The sequence below is a fragment of the Prionailurus viverrinus genome, chromosome C1 (genome assembly GCF_022837055.1).
Source record: "Prionailurus viverrinus isolate Anna chromosome C1, UM_Priviv_1.0, whole genome shotgun sequence".
Taxonomy (NCBI): Eukaryota; Metazoa; Chordata; class Mammalia; order Carnivora; family Felidae; genus Prionailurus; species Prionailurus viverrinus.
Window position 1 is genome coordinate 59,459,035 of NC_062568.1, and position 18,526 is coordinate 59,477,560.

At 37.8% G+C, this 18,526-nt stretch overlaps 1 protein-coding gene across 2 annotated transcripts in view; it reads right to left on the bottom strand.

Moving 5' to 3' along the window:
* Positions 1 to 18,526, bottom strand: part of CERS6 (ceramide synthase 6) — a 320,948-nt gene that overhangs the window by 206,696 nt on the left and 95,726 nt on the right. For both annotated transcript variants that reach the window (XM_047869284.1, XM_047869285.1), the window contains exon 3: positions 7,903 to 8,033. In XM_047869284.1, the coding sequence (XP_047725240.1) occupies positions 7,903 to 8,033 (131 nt within the window). The remainder of the gene's footprint in view (positions 1 to 7,902; positions 8,034 to 18,526) is intronic.

Sequence of the window (18,526 nt, forward strand, 5' to 3'; positions counted from 1 at the left end):
AGTTAACACCTATCATTCCCAAACTGTTCCAAAAAACAGAAATGGAAGGAAATCTTACAGATTCATTCTATGAAGTTAGCATCACCCTGATTCCAGACAGAGACCCCACTAAAAAGAATTATAGGCCAATATCCTTTATGAACCTGGATACAAAAATTCTCAAAAGATTCTAGCAAAATGAATTCAACAGTACATTACAAGAATTATTCACTATGATCAAGTGGGATTTATTCCTGGGCTGCAGGGCTGGTTCAATATTCACAAATCAATCAATGTAATACACCACATTAATAAAAGAAAAGGTAAGAACCATACGACCCTCTCAACAGGTGCAGAAGAAGCCTCTGACAAAACACAGCATCCATTTTTAATAAAACCCCTCAACAAAGCAGGTACAGATAGAACATACCTCAACATCATAAAAGCCATATATGAAAGACCTACAGCTAATATCCTCAATGGGGAAAAACTGAAAGCTTTCCCCCTAAGGTCAGGAACACGACAGGGATGTCCATTCTCACCACTGCTGCTCAACATAGTACTGGAAATCCTAGCCTCAGCCCTCAGACAACAAAAACAAATGAAAGGCATAGAAATCAGCAAGGAAGCAGTCAAACTTTCACTATTTGCAGATGGCATGATATTCTATAATTCAACCCAAAAAACTGCTAGAACTGATACATGAATTCAGCAAAGTTGCAGAATATAAAATCAATGTACAGAAATCAGTTCCATTTCTATATACCAATAATGGAGCAGCAGAAAGAGAAATCAAGGAATCAATCCCATTTACAATTGCACCAAAAACCATAAGATACCTAGGAATAAACCTAACCAAAGAGATAAGAGATCTATACACTGAAAACTATAGAAAGCTTATGAAAGAAATTGAAGAAGACACAAAGAAATGGAGAAACATTCCATGTTCATGGATTGGAAGAACAAATATTGTTAAAATATGTAAAATACCCAAAGCAGTCTACATATTCAACGCAATTCCTATCAAAATAACACCAGCATTCTTCACAGAGCTACAACAAACAATTCTAAAATCTGTATGGAACTAGAAAACCTGAATAGCCAAAGTAATGTTGAAAAAGAAAACCAAAGCTAGAGACATCCCAATTCCAGACTTCAAGCTGTATTACAAGGCTATAACCATTAAGACAGTATGGTACTGGCACAAAAATAGACACACAGATCAATGGAACAGAATAGAGAACCCAGAAATGGACTCAAAAATGTATGACCAACTAATCTTCAACAAACCAGGAAAGGATATCCAATGGAAAAAAAGACGGTCTCTTAGCAAATGGTACTAGAAAACTGTACAGCGACATGCAGAAAAATAAAACTGGACCACTTTCTTACACCATACACAAAAATAAATTCAAAATGGATGAAAGACCTAAATGTGAGATAGGAAACCATCAAGATCCTACGGGAGAAAACTGGCAGCAACCTCCTTGACCTCAGCCACAGCAACTTCTTACTCAACACATCTCCAAAGGCAAGGGAAATAAAAGCAAAAATAAACCATTGGGGCTGCATCAAGATAAAAAGCTTCCGCACAGCAAAGGAAACAATCAGCAAAACTAAAAGGAAGCCTACAGGATGCAAGAAGATATTTGAAAATGATGTATCAGATAAGGGTTAATATCCAAAATCTTTAAAGAACTTATCAAACTCAACATCCAAAAAAAATAAATAATCCAGTGAAGGAATGGGCGGAAGACATGAATAGACACTTTTCCCAAGAAGACGTCCAGAAGGCTAACGAACACATGAAAAGATGCTCAATATCACTTATCATCAGGGAAACACAAATCAAAACCACATTGAGATACCACCTCACACCTGTCAGAATGGCTAAAATTAACAACTCAGGAAACAAAAGATGTTGGTAAGGATGCAGAAAAAGGGGAACCCTTTTGCACTGCTGGTGAGAATGCAAACTGGTGCAGCCACTCTGGAAAACAGTATGGAGGTTCCTCAAAAATTAAAAATAGAGGGGTGCCTGGGTGGCTCAGTTGGTTAAGGGTCCAACTCCTGATGTCGGCTTAGGTCATGATCTCACAGTTCATGAGTTCAAGCCCTGCGTCGGGCTCTGCACAGACAGTGCAGAGTCTGCTTGGGATTCTCTCTCTCCCCCTCTCTCTGCCCTTCTCCTGCTCATGCTGACTGTCTCTGTCTGTCTGTCTCTCTCTCTCATATAAATAAATAAAACTTTTTAAAACATTAAAAATAGAACTACCATATGATGCAGGAATTGCACTAGGAATTTATCCAAAGGATGCAAAAATGCTGATTTGAAGGGGTACATGCACCCCAATGTTTATAGCTATATTGGCTATATCAACAACAGCCAAATTATGGAAAAAGCCCACTATCCACTGACTGATGAATGGGTAAAGAAGATGTGAGATATATATATATATATATATATATATATATATATATACACACACACACATATATGTATATGTGTGTGTATATATACATACATATATATGTACATGTGTGTATATATATATATATGTATACACATACATACCATGGAATACTACTCAACGATCAAAAAGAACAAAATCTTGCCATTTGCAACAACATGGATGGACTAGAGTGTATTATGCTCAGAAAAATAAGTCAGAGAAAGACAAACGTATAATTTCACTCATATGTGGAGTTTAAGAAACACAACAGATGAACATAGGGAAAGGGAAGTAAAAGTAACATAAAAACAGAGAGGGAGGCAAACCATAAGAGGCTCTTAAAGACAGAGAACAAACTGAGGGTTGCTGGAGGGGAGATGGGTGGGCTAAATGGGTTATGGACATCAAGGAGGGCACTTGTTGGGATGAACACTGGGTGTTACATGTGAGTGATGAATCACTGAGTTCTATCCCTGAAACCAATACTACATTGTATGTTAACTAACTTGAATTTAAATTAAAAAAAAAACTGCATTAAAACAAACAAAGCACCACATCAGTCTTCAGGAGAACTTTGGTAGTAAATAATGCTCAAGTCACGATCTGTTTGTGAAAATAATCAAAACGGAATTTTCTCTTAGGCAAAATTTTGTTCTTCACCACAGTGTGCAATATATGGAAGATTCTAAAGCAGTTTACAAATACTTGGTTGTGGTTTTTTTTGTAAATAGGTGACTGTTATGACAACTTGATGAATATGTTCACATTTCCTCAGATCAAAGACTGATCTGAAATAAAGGGATATCTGACTCAGCTTGTTCCCTGTGTTGCCCTGTTCTCTTTTTCCCCTCAATTATTAGGTTCCACTTTCTTATTGCGGTCACAAGACAGCACTGCGAACTTGTTCAAGTAAAAAGATAGCAAAATCTGTGACCGAGTGGTAGCAGGAGGGTGATTTTGTAAACCACTCCTTTCTCATTGCTGACTTATCCTTAGTTCAATGAAATCACAAATTAAGATCATAGAGCTTTCTTTGCAGAAATAAAGTCACAGCTTCAAAAAGTTCCCAGATTTTGGCCTGCTTGCATCCAAGTATGGTAGCATCTGGGGGTAGTTTTAATCAACCTCAACTCTAAAATGAAATCCCTAAAGAAAAGACAATCACGGGTCCTCAACTTACAACAAGGTTCCACCTGAGCAAACCTCAATCCACATAAATCAGAACTAATCTGTGAAATGTAATATTCCTTGCCCTACATCTTCATATTATCATATGGGAGATCTACCTGTCAGTATGAAGTCATTTGGAGACTGCTTAAATGAAAGCCATATATAATATTTATTCCCAGGCATGTGCTATTAAATATACTGCACAATATTTAAAAATGATGAACACTGATAGTGCACAAATGAGAGGGAAGGCATTTATTCTGAAAACACATCTCTGCCTCTTCCTGTTTCATGCTGCAGATATTTTTTTTATTGCCAATATTCTTTACTTTCCTATTATCCTGATGCAACTGTGGGAGGGGAGAGGTAAAACTTCAGTTGCTGCAAAGCATGATCCCCCAGCTAAATGACTCCCATTTAGCAAGAGTTCCTCCGAAAATGTATCACAGGATATCTCATTTTTATAAATTCTTTACTTCCTCTTGAAAATCTCTATTTCAGTCGCCAATAAAGATTTAAACCCTTCGGGAAGAAATATTCATCAAAACTATCACAGCTGCGAATGACTGACATCAAGCATGAAGGAAAGAAATTCATGTCAATGTTTCAACACATTACTTGTTGAACAACTTCTACTCAGCTCATCTGCATGAAACAGGTATGCCAGAAGTCGGACATGCCAGCAGATGGTTACCAGCGTGGTTTGGCATGCATACTGCTGCCATTCCCCACCGCTGCAAGATGAAACACAATTCCCGCGAAGGGACTCTGTATTTTCTAAAATAGTAATTTAGATAGAACAGAAAAACTATAGAAACTGTACATTCCGGCCCTAAACCTTCAGGTCCCAAACCTGTGTTGGCTTGCTTGCTAATTTGATTTTTAGTATTTTGGAACAGCAGTCATCTCTTTTCAGAGACTAGCGCTTCTTAACCATGGATATGTGCCGTAAGTACTCAGGGCATTTCTTTCAAGATATCCATGTCCAGACCTCACCTAGGATGCCACACTGATTCAGACATCCTGGGGTGGGGGCTGGGTATGTGTATTTACAAAAGCTCATCAGGTGATTATGCAGTGCACCCTTGGTTAGGAACAATTATTCCAGATCATCTTTTATATTGATGAGCAATAACTATAGCATACATTCGTGCATACAGTGACCAATATAATTCTGCTTTATTTGCCTCGCATTAGCTAAATGTTCCCCTTTGCCAGCCCATTCCTTCCTCTAATCTCTTTGAGATACAGTCTTGGAGCTTTCCATAGTTTGATAATTTTCCTAGACAAATTTTAGGCTAAGTCAGTGTATAAAAGGCACTTTCCATTTGGGGAGGCAGCGTGCCAACTTAGATCAGTAAATCCTTCCAAAAAAATGCCACTTTAACTTACAGTCATTTAACCAATATTTATTCAGCAGTATATATGTGGTGATAAAGACTAAGAATGCAAGAAAAACAAGATGTGGTTCTCATGCCCTCAAGGAGCAAGTATTATATACTGAGGGTAAAAATATATGGACAAGTTAAGTTAAATCACCACATAAGAAAGCATGTGACTCAATATTAAATTACTAGCACTTATAGTGAGGACTCTAAAATTCCAAAAAAGTCATGCTCATTCCAGACACTCAACAGTCATGCCACATTTCTGAGAGGGCCTCGGGTTTGAAGAATGGGTAAGGGATAGATGGGCAGGGCAGAGGAACATAGGTGTCCATGCCAGGAGCACAGTATAAACCATGGCAGCAATTGAACAAAGTATGGACAGTGAAAAGACAACCTTCTGGAAGGAAGGGGTCATTTGGGTGACTGATACCAAACACATGAAAATCAGAGTCTAGCTAACAGGCTAAGGAGCCTAATAATTTATCCAACAGTTGCAAAAAAAGTCAGAGTTTAAAGGCAGGAGAACATGGAAATAGTAGCATGTTAGGAATTTTTTTGTAGCAAAATATCTATGAGTGTGACATAAATAATAAGGATAGCTATGAGAGCTATAAGATCTGGGCCACAGCAGCGGCTTTATGAAGAACTAACGGAACCCAGCAAATGACTGGTTTGAGCTTCTAGCCTATAACAGAATGGAGGCATGCAAACAACAGGTGACGGGAAGTCAGCAATGGAAGCAAGTCAGAGTTGCCAGCTGGGAGACAGCAGAACGATGCCTTGTCATTGGACACATGACTTTGGAAGAGGATGGCAAGAGAAAATTACTTCTGCACAGAGGATGGAAGGTAGAGCGGGGAAAATAAGAGGTTGAAGACTGACTCTGGAGAAGCCCACTCAAGAAAATGGAAAAATGCAGAGTAAGTCATACAAACAGTTGCTCTTGGAAGGACAGGAGAATCTAGTGGCAATCCAGAGGTTAAGGAAGAAGAGAGTTTCAGAACAAAGTTCATCAGCACAGTCCTCTGCAACAGAGAAGTCAAAGGCCACCAGTACCGTCTCAGTTCTAACCCAATAGCCCTGCCACGTGCCCTAGCCCACAGCTGATCTTTCTCCTCTAATCTTTACTTACTGATGGTCCATGCCAATTGTTTCGTGCACACGTCTATCTGCTCATTGTTTAATATCCCTGATGTGCATATACTCAGATATTTGTTGTATCTCCTTGACACTATTAAAATAAACCACTTGAGGAAAAAGATCATAATTGATACATTTAGGTACCATCTCTCCCCCCCAGTTGCGCCTTCACATTGCCATGCCTTTATCAATCATTTAGAAATACTTTTAGCTGATTCTAACTGCAGATAAAGGCCAGCTGAATTCAGGGAGAAGACATAGATACTGGTATAGTGTTGAGCTTTGCTCTTCAAAATGTGGTCCATGGACCAGTGGCATCACCTGGAAACTTGTTAAAAATGTACCCTCGGTTGCCATCAGACCGACTCAATGATAATCTGCACTTGAACAACATTCAGTGACTGATTCCTATACATACTGGTATGGAAACTGGTGTAGAGTCAGTATAGTAGAGAAAGGACGAGTGTCGAGTTACCAAAGAAGTTGATGGCACGTGAGTTTCAGCATGTGGTCCCGATGCCAAGACTCAGCTTCACCACTACTCAGACCCACAGCCCAAAGAAGGAACACAGGTCCTTCATGTATGTGGTGGGGCCAGGCCAGGAAGCAATTCCAGCTTTTGATCAGGAGCCCAGATGCATAAATCCTTCTTCCATAAATTGCCACTCAGTTCAATTATAGGAAGGGCTGTGCAGATTGTATCTACTCGGTTGTTTTTCCATGTTTTATAAATATTCTGACCTCCTGAAGACCCTGTTTATGCTCCCCATATTTATCCAGCCCTAGGAATTTATGGTTATTATTCTTCCCCTCACTCACTTCTCCCAGAACATCAGGCTTCCCTCTGAGTTTTAGATTGTAATTGCTAAAATACTTTTTCGGCATAATTGAAAGCTAAACCTGAAAATGCAACTTTAACCCCAAACAGAAGGAGCCTGCAACAAAGGGAACAATGACAGCACTATTGTTCAAATGACCAGGTGTCAGGAAAAAAAGCTCCCAAAGCACAGAGCTGTTAGACAAAGGCACAGTCACATCCCAAAGGATGAAGACCAAATGCACCAACGAGCTCAAGGCACAGTCCCTTCCCTTTGTTGGAAATGTGCTCAATGCTTCAGTATTTCCTTCTCTAACTTTCCTCTAGGTCAGTGCATTGAGTGTCACTATTTCAAAACGGCACTGTGCTAGTTCTCTATAGGTCTTTTATTATTCTTAACAGTTTTATTGATAATTTACACACCATAAAGTTCGCATTTCAGAAATGGAAGAGACCTTCATTCCACCCCCCACCTTCAAGCAATGCTTCATTAAATTCACCCAAGGAATATAATATAGTTATTTCTTAAATCTCCAGGAATATGGGACATAATCATGACTCTCTGATTATACATCTTAGCATCTCAGCTGTTACCCGTGGAAAGAACATCTTGACAAAGTCTCCTCTATTAAAATTCAAACCATTAAAGTAATAACTTTTAGTGCTCTATTTCAAAGGTGGCTGGACGAAAATACCATCGCAGGCCCCTGAAAATACCATCTGCCAATACCTTGTAGGAACTACATTAGAAAGTGAACTTCAGTTACTGAATCCAAAGCGTTAATCACAAATTCTTACAAACTACTATTCCCCCAGTTTTTGAGGACTATTTTTTCCACCAGGTGGCATGCTTTACAGGGGCTGCTGGAGCCTGCACGAAGCCTTTATTTTTAAGTTAGGGACAGGAGGAGTACTTAGGCAGGTTTTGCTTTCAAAAAGAGTAACAGCAACTTACATGCTCTCACAGAACCTTGTCAGCGTGCTTGGCTTCTCCTGGTTGCATCTCTGTCGAAACCAGCGTTGAATGCTGCGAACATCCCAGTCCAGCTGTTTGGAGAGGCCTTCCAATCTCTTTTCATCAGGATGCTATGAAACAAGGCACCAGCAAAATCATTTTCATCTTCACCACAAACACATCTGCCCTTGTCTAAGTTGATTTTTTTAACCTCTATTTACTACCTGCTACTGAGATTTCTGTATTTACCACTGAGGATGTAGTCCTTCCATTAGTAGCATGAATATAAGTAATCACTCTGGGGGCACCTGGGTGGCTCAGTTGGTTGGGCATCTGACTTCAGCTCAGGTCATGATCTCGCAGTTCGTGAGTTCGAGCCCCGCGTCTGGTTGTGTGCTGATGGCTCAGAGCCTGGAGCTTGGTTAGGATTCTGTGTCTCCCTTTCTCTCTGCCCCTCCCCCGCTCGTGCTCTGTCTCTGTCTCTCAAAAATGAATAAACGCTAAAAAAAATATGTTTAAAAAAATAATCACTCAGGAGAAGAAAAGTTACTCATTACGAAACAACAGTGAAAAACGTGAATCTTGCTCTAATGCTTGCACTTTTTTTTTTCAAGTTTATTTATGCGGAGAGAGAGAGAGAACACGAGCAGGGAAGGTGCAGAGAGAGAGAGAGACAGAGAAAATCCCTGCACTAACAGCGCAGAGCCTGATGCAGGGCTCAAACTCACAAACTGCGAGATTGTGACCTGAGCCGAAACCAAGAGTGAGCCACTTAACCAACTGAGCCACCTAGACTCTCCTCTAATGCTTGCATTCCTTATCAGCAATGGAGATGCGATGAAAGAGCCAACTGGCTGAGTCAGCTCCATCAGCCTTCAAGGAAAGGAGTTAAGAGGCATAATTCACATGTCTCACTTTCTCAGGAAAAAAAAAATGCTATACCCAATTATCACACATGAGGGTAATGTAGGACAGACAAAAGCACGAAATAATCTCATAGCTCACTTTAGCCTAAGGTACCAATTCTACTACAAAACAGGTGTTCTCTTTCTTCCTTGTCTCTCTCTCTCTGCTCTGTTTTTCACAAATCCCTCTTCTACCCCTCTTCTTGTTCATTCCTTTTGATCAGATCCCCATCAAAATTTACAACAACTATGCATTCCTTGAAGACACAAACACGGTGAATGGGGAAGAGACCCAACTTATGCTCATCATATGATGATACTATTCTGTCTCTCAGTCATTTCTCTAACATTAGGAGGCAACAAACAGACTGGTTCAATTCCTCACTGTAATGACCTCTGAGCCTCGGTTGCCTCACTTGTCAGGGCTATTTATCCACCTAAATGGGACTGTGGTGATGACCGAATGTAAAAAATATGTCTAAGTCAGTAAATGTGTTTCTCCCATTTCCTATCCCTACCCTCTCCTCAATATCTTAAAGAGCATCCTGCCAACAGTTATGTGAATGTGCCCTGCCACACAACAAAACTAAGCTGTGTTCTCTTCCTTTATTTATTCTATCTTTACTGCTAAGGAGCTGTTAATGAGCAGAGAAAATAACCAAAAGCAGGGGAGGGGAAGGCAGGCCAACCAGCTTCAAATTATAAGGGTAGGATGCACAGATGACACCTTATCAAAACATCTCGAGCAATTTTAGATGACAGATACACAGGAAACACAGTAAGTGGCCTCAGTATCATGACTGAGGTTATAAAATGTGCTGAGTTTTTGTTTGTGAAAGTCATTTGCCAGCTTTCAGGAGGTGTGTACTTTCACGTGACTTTATTAGTCATGACACCATCTACACTCTCCTTTCATGTCTGTCTTAATTTAAAAAATAACAGGGAAGACAGAAAATTTACATCTTACTCTATACCTTGGCTACACCATTTTCTAGAAGAATTCATTTTTAACTTTAATTTGTTTTCTAAGCTTATTAAATAGGTATAACATTCACATGGTTCACAAACTAAAACTTATCCAAAGTTTCACCTTCCCATTTTATTCCTATGACTCTCCCTCTTCCTACCAGCTAACCAGTTATTAAATCAGCTTCTTCTCCAGAGTTATTTTGTGCAAATATAAATAAATTGAATATGTATTCATATATGACCTGTGTCACACAAATGTTTGCATACTACATGTATCATTCTGAACTTTGCGTTTTTCACTTTACAATGTATCTTGGAATATAAAGAATGCCTTCCTGGGGCACCTGGGTGGCTCAGTCATTTAAGTGTCCAACTTTGGCTCAGGTCATGATCTCGCAGTTCATGGGTGTCAGCCCCGCATCTGGCTCTGTGCTGACAGCTCGGAGCCTGGAGCCTGCTTCAGATTCTGTGTCTCCCTCTCTCTCTGCCCCTCCCCCGTTCATGCTCTGTCTTTCTCTCTCAAAAATAAATAAACATTAAAAAAAAAAAAGAATGCCCTCTTTCTTTTGTAGAACTGTCAGGATATACTATAGTTTACTTATCCACTCTCCTGTTAATGGATCTTTAAGTAGTTTCCAGACTTCCACTAACTATAAACAATGCTGTAATAAATAATCTTATGACAGGTCATTTTATGCAGGCATACATACAGAGATAAATTCCTGGAAGTGAACCCTGGAGATCAAAGAACTATGCATTTGCAATTTATTTATATATTAAAAAATCACCCTTGCTAATGATTTTACCAATTTATACTCTCATAAGCAAAAGTGCCCAATTCCCAATGCCTTGCCAATAGAGTATGTTATCAGATTTCTCAATTTTTTCAGTCTGATATATATATATATACGTATATATATATAACATATATATATACGTATATATATATGATATATATATATATCATATATATATCATATATATATAGTCTCAGTGTATCTGTTGAGAGCAGGAGGGGCAGAGGGACAGGGAGAGAGAGAATCTTAAGCAGCCTCCACGCCTAGCGCAGAGACTGACATGGAGCTCAATTTCACGACCATGAGACCATGATCTGAGCCAAAATCAAGTGTCAGATTGCTTAACTGACTCAGCCACCCCCGTGCCCGTCTCAGTATATTTTTAATTTGATTTCCTCTTTTTATGAAAGAAGCACCTTTTCACATTTTAAAAACCATTAACACTTCCTTTTTATGAACAGTCTTTTCATACCTATTGCCCAGTTTTTCTTGATTTGTAGGTATTTTCTTTACTGATTTGTAGAGTTTCTTCATGTGTTAATCTGTGTCTGTACCACAGGTTGTACTTTGTACCAGTGTATCTTTGTGTTGTAGAATTTGCTTATGGGGTTTTCTGCTTGTTTGTTTTCTTGAAGTTTTTAAAAAACATATCTGAACTTACCATTTTTTCCTGCTTTAACTTCTGAATTTGGGGTCATTAATAACAAAAGCCTTTCCTACTCTGAATGTTCAAGAAGTTAATGTAGGGTGAATTGACATCTTTACTCAATTTGTCTTTTGTGTCCAACAGTGTTGGAAAATTTTCCTCACACACCTTGCACATCCTTGTTACATTTATTCCTAGGGATATTATCTTTTCTGGTATTGTTTGTGGTAAGTTTTCACTTGATTCCTTAATTTTCCACGTGTATAGTCATATAATAACATGTCATCAGAATGTAAGCTCTGCAAACAAAGGAAAATTTCGTATCTTTTTTCACCAGTACCTAAAATACAGGAAGGATTCAAATTCACGTAACAATAGCTTTACCACCTCCTTTCTAATGTTTATGCCTTTATTTTCTTTCTCTTACCTATTCGCTAATTCAGTGTAAAACTTAGCACTATGTAGAACAATGGTTTTCCATCTCTATCTGTTCCAGACTTTAATGGGAATACCACTGTTCCTATTAAGCAACAGGCCAGATTTGGAACTGACATACAAATAGACTTATTGTGTTAAAAAAAACACCACATTTACCTAGTTAGATAAATTTATTTTAATCACAATAATGTTAGATTTCAGCATCCATGGAGATGATCATACCCTTTTTCTCCTTAGATCAATTAATATAGTGTATTACATAGATTGTGTAATGTTGAATTCAGGGAAGACCTTGCATTCCTAGAATAAATCCTCTCTGGTAATGTTAAACAATTCTTTTATTGTGTTGTTAGGTTCTGTTTACTAACTTTTATTTGGGACTTTTCATTGATATTAAGTCCAACTGGTCTCTACTCTTTTTTTTTTTTTTTGGTTAAATCATTGTCAGACTTTAATGTTAAATTAATGTTTCGCTGCTACATAAAAAAGGAATCTGGATAATTTCCTTAATTTCCTATGCTTTGGTACAGTGTAAAATACCATGGGAATTATCTGCTCTTTAAGAGTGTGTTAGAATTTTTCTTATGAGAGGATCTGAGCCTCATCCTGTTTTGCAGTTTAGCTCTTGATTTTAATCTTTATATACACACATATATATATATAGTTGGTAAATTATATTTTCCTAGAATGATAACCATTTTACCCAAGTTTTTATATTTTATTTTCCATATTAACAGAAATATATCCTTTTCATTTTCCTCCATTTCTGTGACTGTTGATTACTATGTTGTTAATTATGATGCTGTAATTTGTGCTTTGTTTTTTTGATTGGACTAGCTGACTTTCTGTAAAAAAAAAAAATTAAACAGATAAGGTACTTTTGAATTGATTTTCAATTCTATAGTTTTGCTAACACAATTTCTGCATTTATCATTAATTTCTGCTTTCTGCTTGCCTTTGTTCTGTTCTTTTTCTAATGCTTAAGTGTTTAACTTCATATATGTATATACTTCATCTGAATGTTCATCTGAGCGCTGTTTTGGCACAGTACAAATGAGTAGTGTTTTTATCATTACTGCTACCAAATATTCTGAATTTCTATTTTTACCCAAGAGTTGATTAAGAGAGCAACAGGTTTTCTGGTTTCTGAGTTCTAGTATTATTAAGTTGTGCCTATTTTTAAAATTTATCTCAGTTTTGTATATATAATAAAGGTCATTTTTGTAGATGTTTAATAGGTTCTTTAAAAGAAAGTATAGTCTGTGCATTGAGAAGACCACCTTCAACTCCATCATGAAGTGTGATGCTGATATCTGGAAGGATTTCTACGCTAACACGGTGCTGTCTGGTGGGACCACCGTGGACTCCGGTATTGCTGACAGGATGCAGTTCTAAATGTACCACTTAGATCTTCCTCATTAATTATGCCTCTTAGAATTTCTATCTTCAGTTTTACATTTTGTTCACTTGATCTGTCATGACTCAGAGGTAAATTAAAATTCCCTGCTATTATTTCTTTTCATTCTTTTTTATTAGTATATAGATACACTGACATTCAATGCATATTAGTCAGAACTATTTTATCTTTATTATGAACTGTACCTTCTGGCAATAAAAAGCCAATTCTTCATTTTACTTAATTCCTTTTTGGTCTGACTTCCACTTTTATGTAAAAACAAAAACCCTACTTATCTGTATTTGTCTATATACCTTTACTCATACTTTTATTTTCAATATTTATAATTACTTTATCTGAAGGACCCAAAACTAAAATAGTTAGAGGAGTCAAACCCATTTACACATATTGATATAACTGAATGTTTGTTTATAGTTCCCTCACATTAATCCTGTTATGCTTTCTGTTTTGATAGGTAAAAAAAAAAATGACAAACCAAGTAGTGTTTGTTTTACTTTCCTTCCTTTCTGTGGGTAATTTTTGTTCTAGTGGTTATTCATAATTACAATACTCTTCTATTTGTTTTCAGTCAATAATTCCACATAAGCAGTATTTAAAACTACCATATTTCCTCTCCTTACCCCACCCAATATTAATCAATAATTTTATCATTTTTACAGTTTACTCTTATACTGTTAAATATGTTTGTACTTCTATTACTCAATTTGGCTGCTTAAACTGATTTGCTTTCACTCCCAGCTACTAGAGATTATGCGATTAGTGAATGTATTCTACCTCTCACCTTCTTCTCCCCACCCCCATTACTGTTAGTTGTATCACTTCTATGTGAACGCATATGAACGTTTACATTCTGTGCTGTCATCCTGATCCTCACATTTCTTTCTCTCTTTCAACAGTTGAAATGTATCCAAAACTTACCAACACTCCAGTAACCTCTTGATCGGCTAAAATTAATGATTATAATACTTTCTTCAAAAAGGACTCATGAGAACAATTCCCTCATATTTTTGCATGTTGAAATCTGTTTGTTTTTAACTTTTACAGCATAAAACCAATTTGCCTAAATATAAAATTCTTAGTTCACATTTTCCTTGAAAATGTTGGAAATGTTGCTATAAAGAAGACTAAAGTCATGGTGATATTTTTTTGCTAGTTAAGTGATTTGATTTTTGCCTTGGCTTCTCAAAGAATTCTTTCTTTTGTTTTTCAAGTCCAATAAGTTAACCTTCTTGGGTCAATTTTTACTGCATTTTCATTAACATATTAAAACAAATCCCCATTTATTTTAGGAAAATTTTCTTGAATTATATCTTTCAATATTTATTTTATTTTGCTTTTCCTTACGGGACTCTGATAATACAGATGCTGGATCTGCTCAATCTAAAGATGTAATTATTTTTAGCACTTTTTGTCTCATTTAACAGTTTTCTATCTCCCATGTTTCTTGCTGAGTTTTCTGAAGTGTCTTGTGTTACCTGTATTCTTTCCAATTTTGTCTTCATTTCTGTGATAGTTTTCTTTTATTTTTATTTTTTAAAGTTTATTTTATTTATTTTAAGAAAGAGAAAGTGCACCTGGGGGAGAGGCAGTGAGAGAAAGGTAAAGAGAGAGAAGCCCAAGCACTGATAGTGCAGAGCCCTATGCAGGGCTCGAACTCACAAACAGTGAGATCATGATCTGAGCTGAAGTTGGACGCGTACTTGACTGAGCCACCCAGGTGCCCCTCTATGATAGTTTTAGTATGTTTTCCTGAAGCTACCAGCTCACAATGAGTCCCTTTTCCTGTTGACCAACTATTTTTTTTTTAGGTCTTACATTTCTTTTTTTGTGGTTTTCCTTCACAGAGTTATTGCTTATTTTTTTTTTTTTTTTAGTTTATGGTAAAATATTTAATCACAATTTTCATTTGCCTTGTGGCCTCATTTTTCCACTAACAATTTTTGTTAATAAGCACTGCTACACATTCTTTTCCTTGTCTTCGATGTTGTGTGTGTTCCTTCTTTATTACTCATCATTGAGTCCATCAGAGTTTTTTGACCAGCTCCTGGGAGTATGCAGAGCAGGGAGAATGCTCGTGTAGTTCAGCTGCCACCAAGGGAGACCATCTCCTGAAAATGTGCCATCCACACTGTTGTCTGTGAACTTCTTCCAGTTCTCTGAATTAAACTGAGTTCAGGAGGACAACCTCCGGCCTTCTCACCAGTTTCTGTATCTAATGTTGCAAACACTGGTTAGAGCTTTTGTCTCCCTCACATTTAGAAGCTGTCTTTTGCTGGCTTTCCTGAGAGCTACCCCCACTCCATGCTCTTCACTTCCTCTTGCTTGGCTTCTGCCCAACCCACCAACTGTTTTGTTTTTTTTTTTGTTAGCCTTAATATATATTTTGAAATTTAGAGATATGTATCTACTGGTTTGCCAAAAATAGAGTTTGGGAGATTCTCCTTCTTCTTTGTGTGCGTTTTTTTAAATGTTTTGCATTTTTAATTGTTCTCCTTAGTTTTTTCCTTTTTTAAGATTTCCAAGGAAAGAAATGAACAATGCTGACATATATACACATTTTTATACAGAAATACCTAGGCTGACCTTAATATTCATAATCAATACTGGGAGGAAAAAGGAAAGAAAGAGACAGATATAAAAGGAGAATAAGGGAGAACAAATTATACGAAATTTGCCTATAATTTTTAAGATATAGAGTAACATACCAAAAGTGGATGATGGTATGGTTTCTCTGTGTCATAAAACCTGGTTTCACAGCTGACATATATATTTTTTTCCTCAGTGGCTCAAGAATTGATAGGTTTAGAAAAGTAAGGCTGTTAGGATTATAGATATGTGCCAATAGTATGGCAGGAGACCCCAAACATAAATAAATAAATATAAATAAACAACTATGCACACGCACATTTGTTTGTACCAGATATACAGAGAGACAAACAGATATTACCTATTTATCAGATAATTACATAGATGAGAACTACACAGGGCATGTACCAGTGCGGTCACACAGGGATCCACAATTCAGAAAGGCTCGTGCTTGGGGTTTCAAGTTCTATGGCAGCTATCTTGAAATTCTTAATAATTTTGTTATGGAATTTGTATTTTGTATATGAAGGCCAATGAGACAGAGGAACACGTGTTAGGGCTCAGAGTCTTGGCTCACACACAGTCCCACCACTTCCCCCAACTACTTCTGGGGAACTTAGTTCTCTGTCCCCTGGCTCCCCAGACCTCCTACTCCTTCCCGCTTCTGCCCAGTGACTACTGCTGCCCCAGGGGCAAGCATGAAAAGGGCTGGAACTGGGTATGTATACCTGCGGTGTCTCAGCATGGGACATGGGGGTAGCTGCCTGCACCCCAGGGTGGCAGTGCCCTGATGCATTTGGCAGGTGACTCAGTGGGGACGATACACTTGCTCACCCCAATCCAGCTGCCAAGTGTGTCCTGCTCTAGAGACTGCAATACACTTGGCAGTCACCAGTGCCCTGGGGGTTGGGGCAGTAGGCCCATCAAAAGGGGTGAAGCCGGTCTCAACTTCTCTACCTCTGGCCAGAGAGGGGCAGGCACATCGGCCCAGTCTGGACACAGCTAATGGGCTGTGTGTTCAGTAAGTCATAGTGTGGGGTCCCCAGGACATGTGAGGCTCTACACTTGCCTCATGAATATCCCCATGCCTGAGGGGGCATGACATTAAATAACAAATAAAAAACACGTTGACAGGTCAAGAAAAAGAATCTATGAAAGAAAAGAAAAAAAGCTTTATATTTTTATGCCTTAAATGGCATTTTTTCATGCTTTCTGAACAAGAGGCCCTGCATTTTCATTCTGCATTGGCCCCACAAATTATGTCCTATGCATCGCAGATTTTGAAGGTTCTGAGAGTGCGCCCCTACATTCTTGAAAGATGATAACCATGCCCTTCTCCAAAGGTGACCCGGAATCATGGTCAAGGCCAGGTTGGTGAATGGTCACTCAAATACGTACAGTGTTTAATCTCTCCATATGTTGCTACTTCTACTCTAGTCAACTGGCCTGTTACTTTCTCAGATCATACATAACACTGGACAACTATAAAGAATTCAAGGAACAACTGGTCCAACTTTTGCTGCCTCTACATTTAAATCATGAGGCTTCCTCTCTAATCATGTAAAAATGTCCAAAAGAATCACCTTGGAAAACTAAGACAGATGATTAAAATTAGCTGGAAGCAAATATTCTCTAGAGCCGTCAACATGACTCCAAATTCCTTTTACTACCTTTATAGAGGAAATTTCTCCAGTAACCACAATAAACATAAGGCAAGGGAATAAAATGTCCACTGTAGAATTTCTAAGGGGACATGTAACATTTGGGTAGACTCATTTTATTATGCATTCAGAGTAGTTCACGAGACAAACACTAATATATTATAATCTCATTTTTAAAAACCTGATAACTTCCTACACTTCTGCTATTTCAGAGGGAAAGAACTGTTTGCTGCAGCAAATTGCTATGTTCAAAGAAAATACAAGTTTTTTCTTAATATTTTCTTCCTTTAAGTACCATTAAGATACGTGCCCCTTCAGGTAAGAACTTGGTAATCTAAAACCAGCCCATAAAACTACCAGAAGAGCTTTTCCCAATACATTCTTCTCTTCTTCCTGACAGAGATATAAGAAGTACCTAGTGCTTTCTTCTACTTCTCCAGGAAAAATATCATTTTTAAAAGGATAGAGGGGAAAATCCTAGAAAATCTTGGCAGAAATAAAGACCATAATATAAATAAAAATGTTTGAATATGTGAATTAATAGTTTTAAGACAAGAGACAAGTAATACAAATGGTTAGCAATACAAATACCAAAAAAGGAATAAAACTTAACACTGTCAAATCACATTTTAAAAGCCTAATTTTCCCAGAAAAATGAAAAAGGGAAAATGAACCATTTAATGTACGAACACACAATACTTCTAGAATACTACACTCCTCCTGTCCTTCTTTCTTGTCTATACAAGAGTAAGATGAAGGGCAATATAGGAGTAAAAAAATACTTGGGATGCTGTGATGTGCTTTGTTTTCTCACAGCCTTAGATGGAGGGTTTCTGGCTTCTTTCTCCTCCCCTCTTTGTTCTTAAGGTGATATCAGTGGAGGGGCAAAGATCTGCCCCCTCCCCTGCTCTCCTCTCCCTGCTCCTGGTTTGGCTTTCACTCTCACCACAGTGATAATCTCTTCTGTTTTCTCTGCAGTGAATCTATAACTTATAACTCTCTAGATCCTTGTCTTTCATTCTTTCATCTTGCAACTCTTCTGTCCTTTAATTATTCCCTCTTTTGTTTACATCTGCCTGTGTCTCATAACTGCTGGAACACAAGGGCCATGCTAGAAGCAAATGGGCACTTCCTTTCATACGTACAGGCAAACCTTGTTTTATCACACTTCGCTTTACTGCACTTTACAGATAATTGCATTTTTT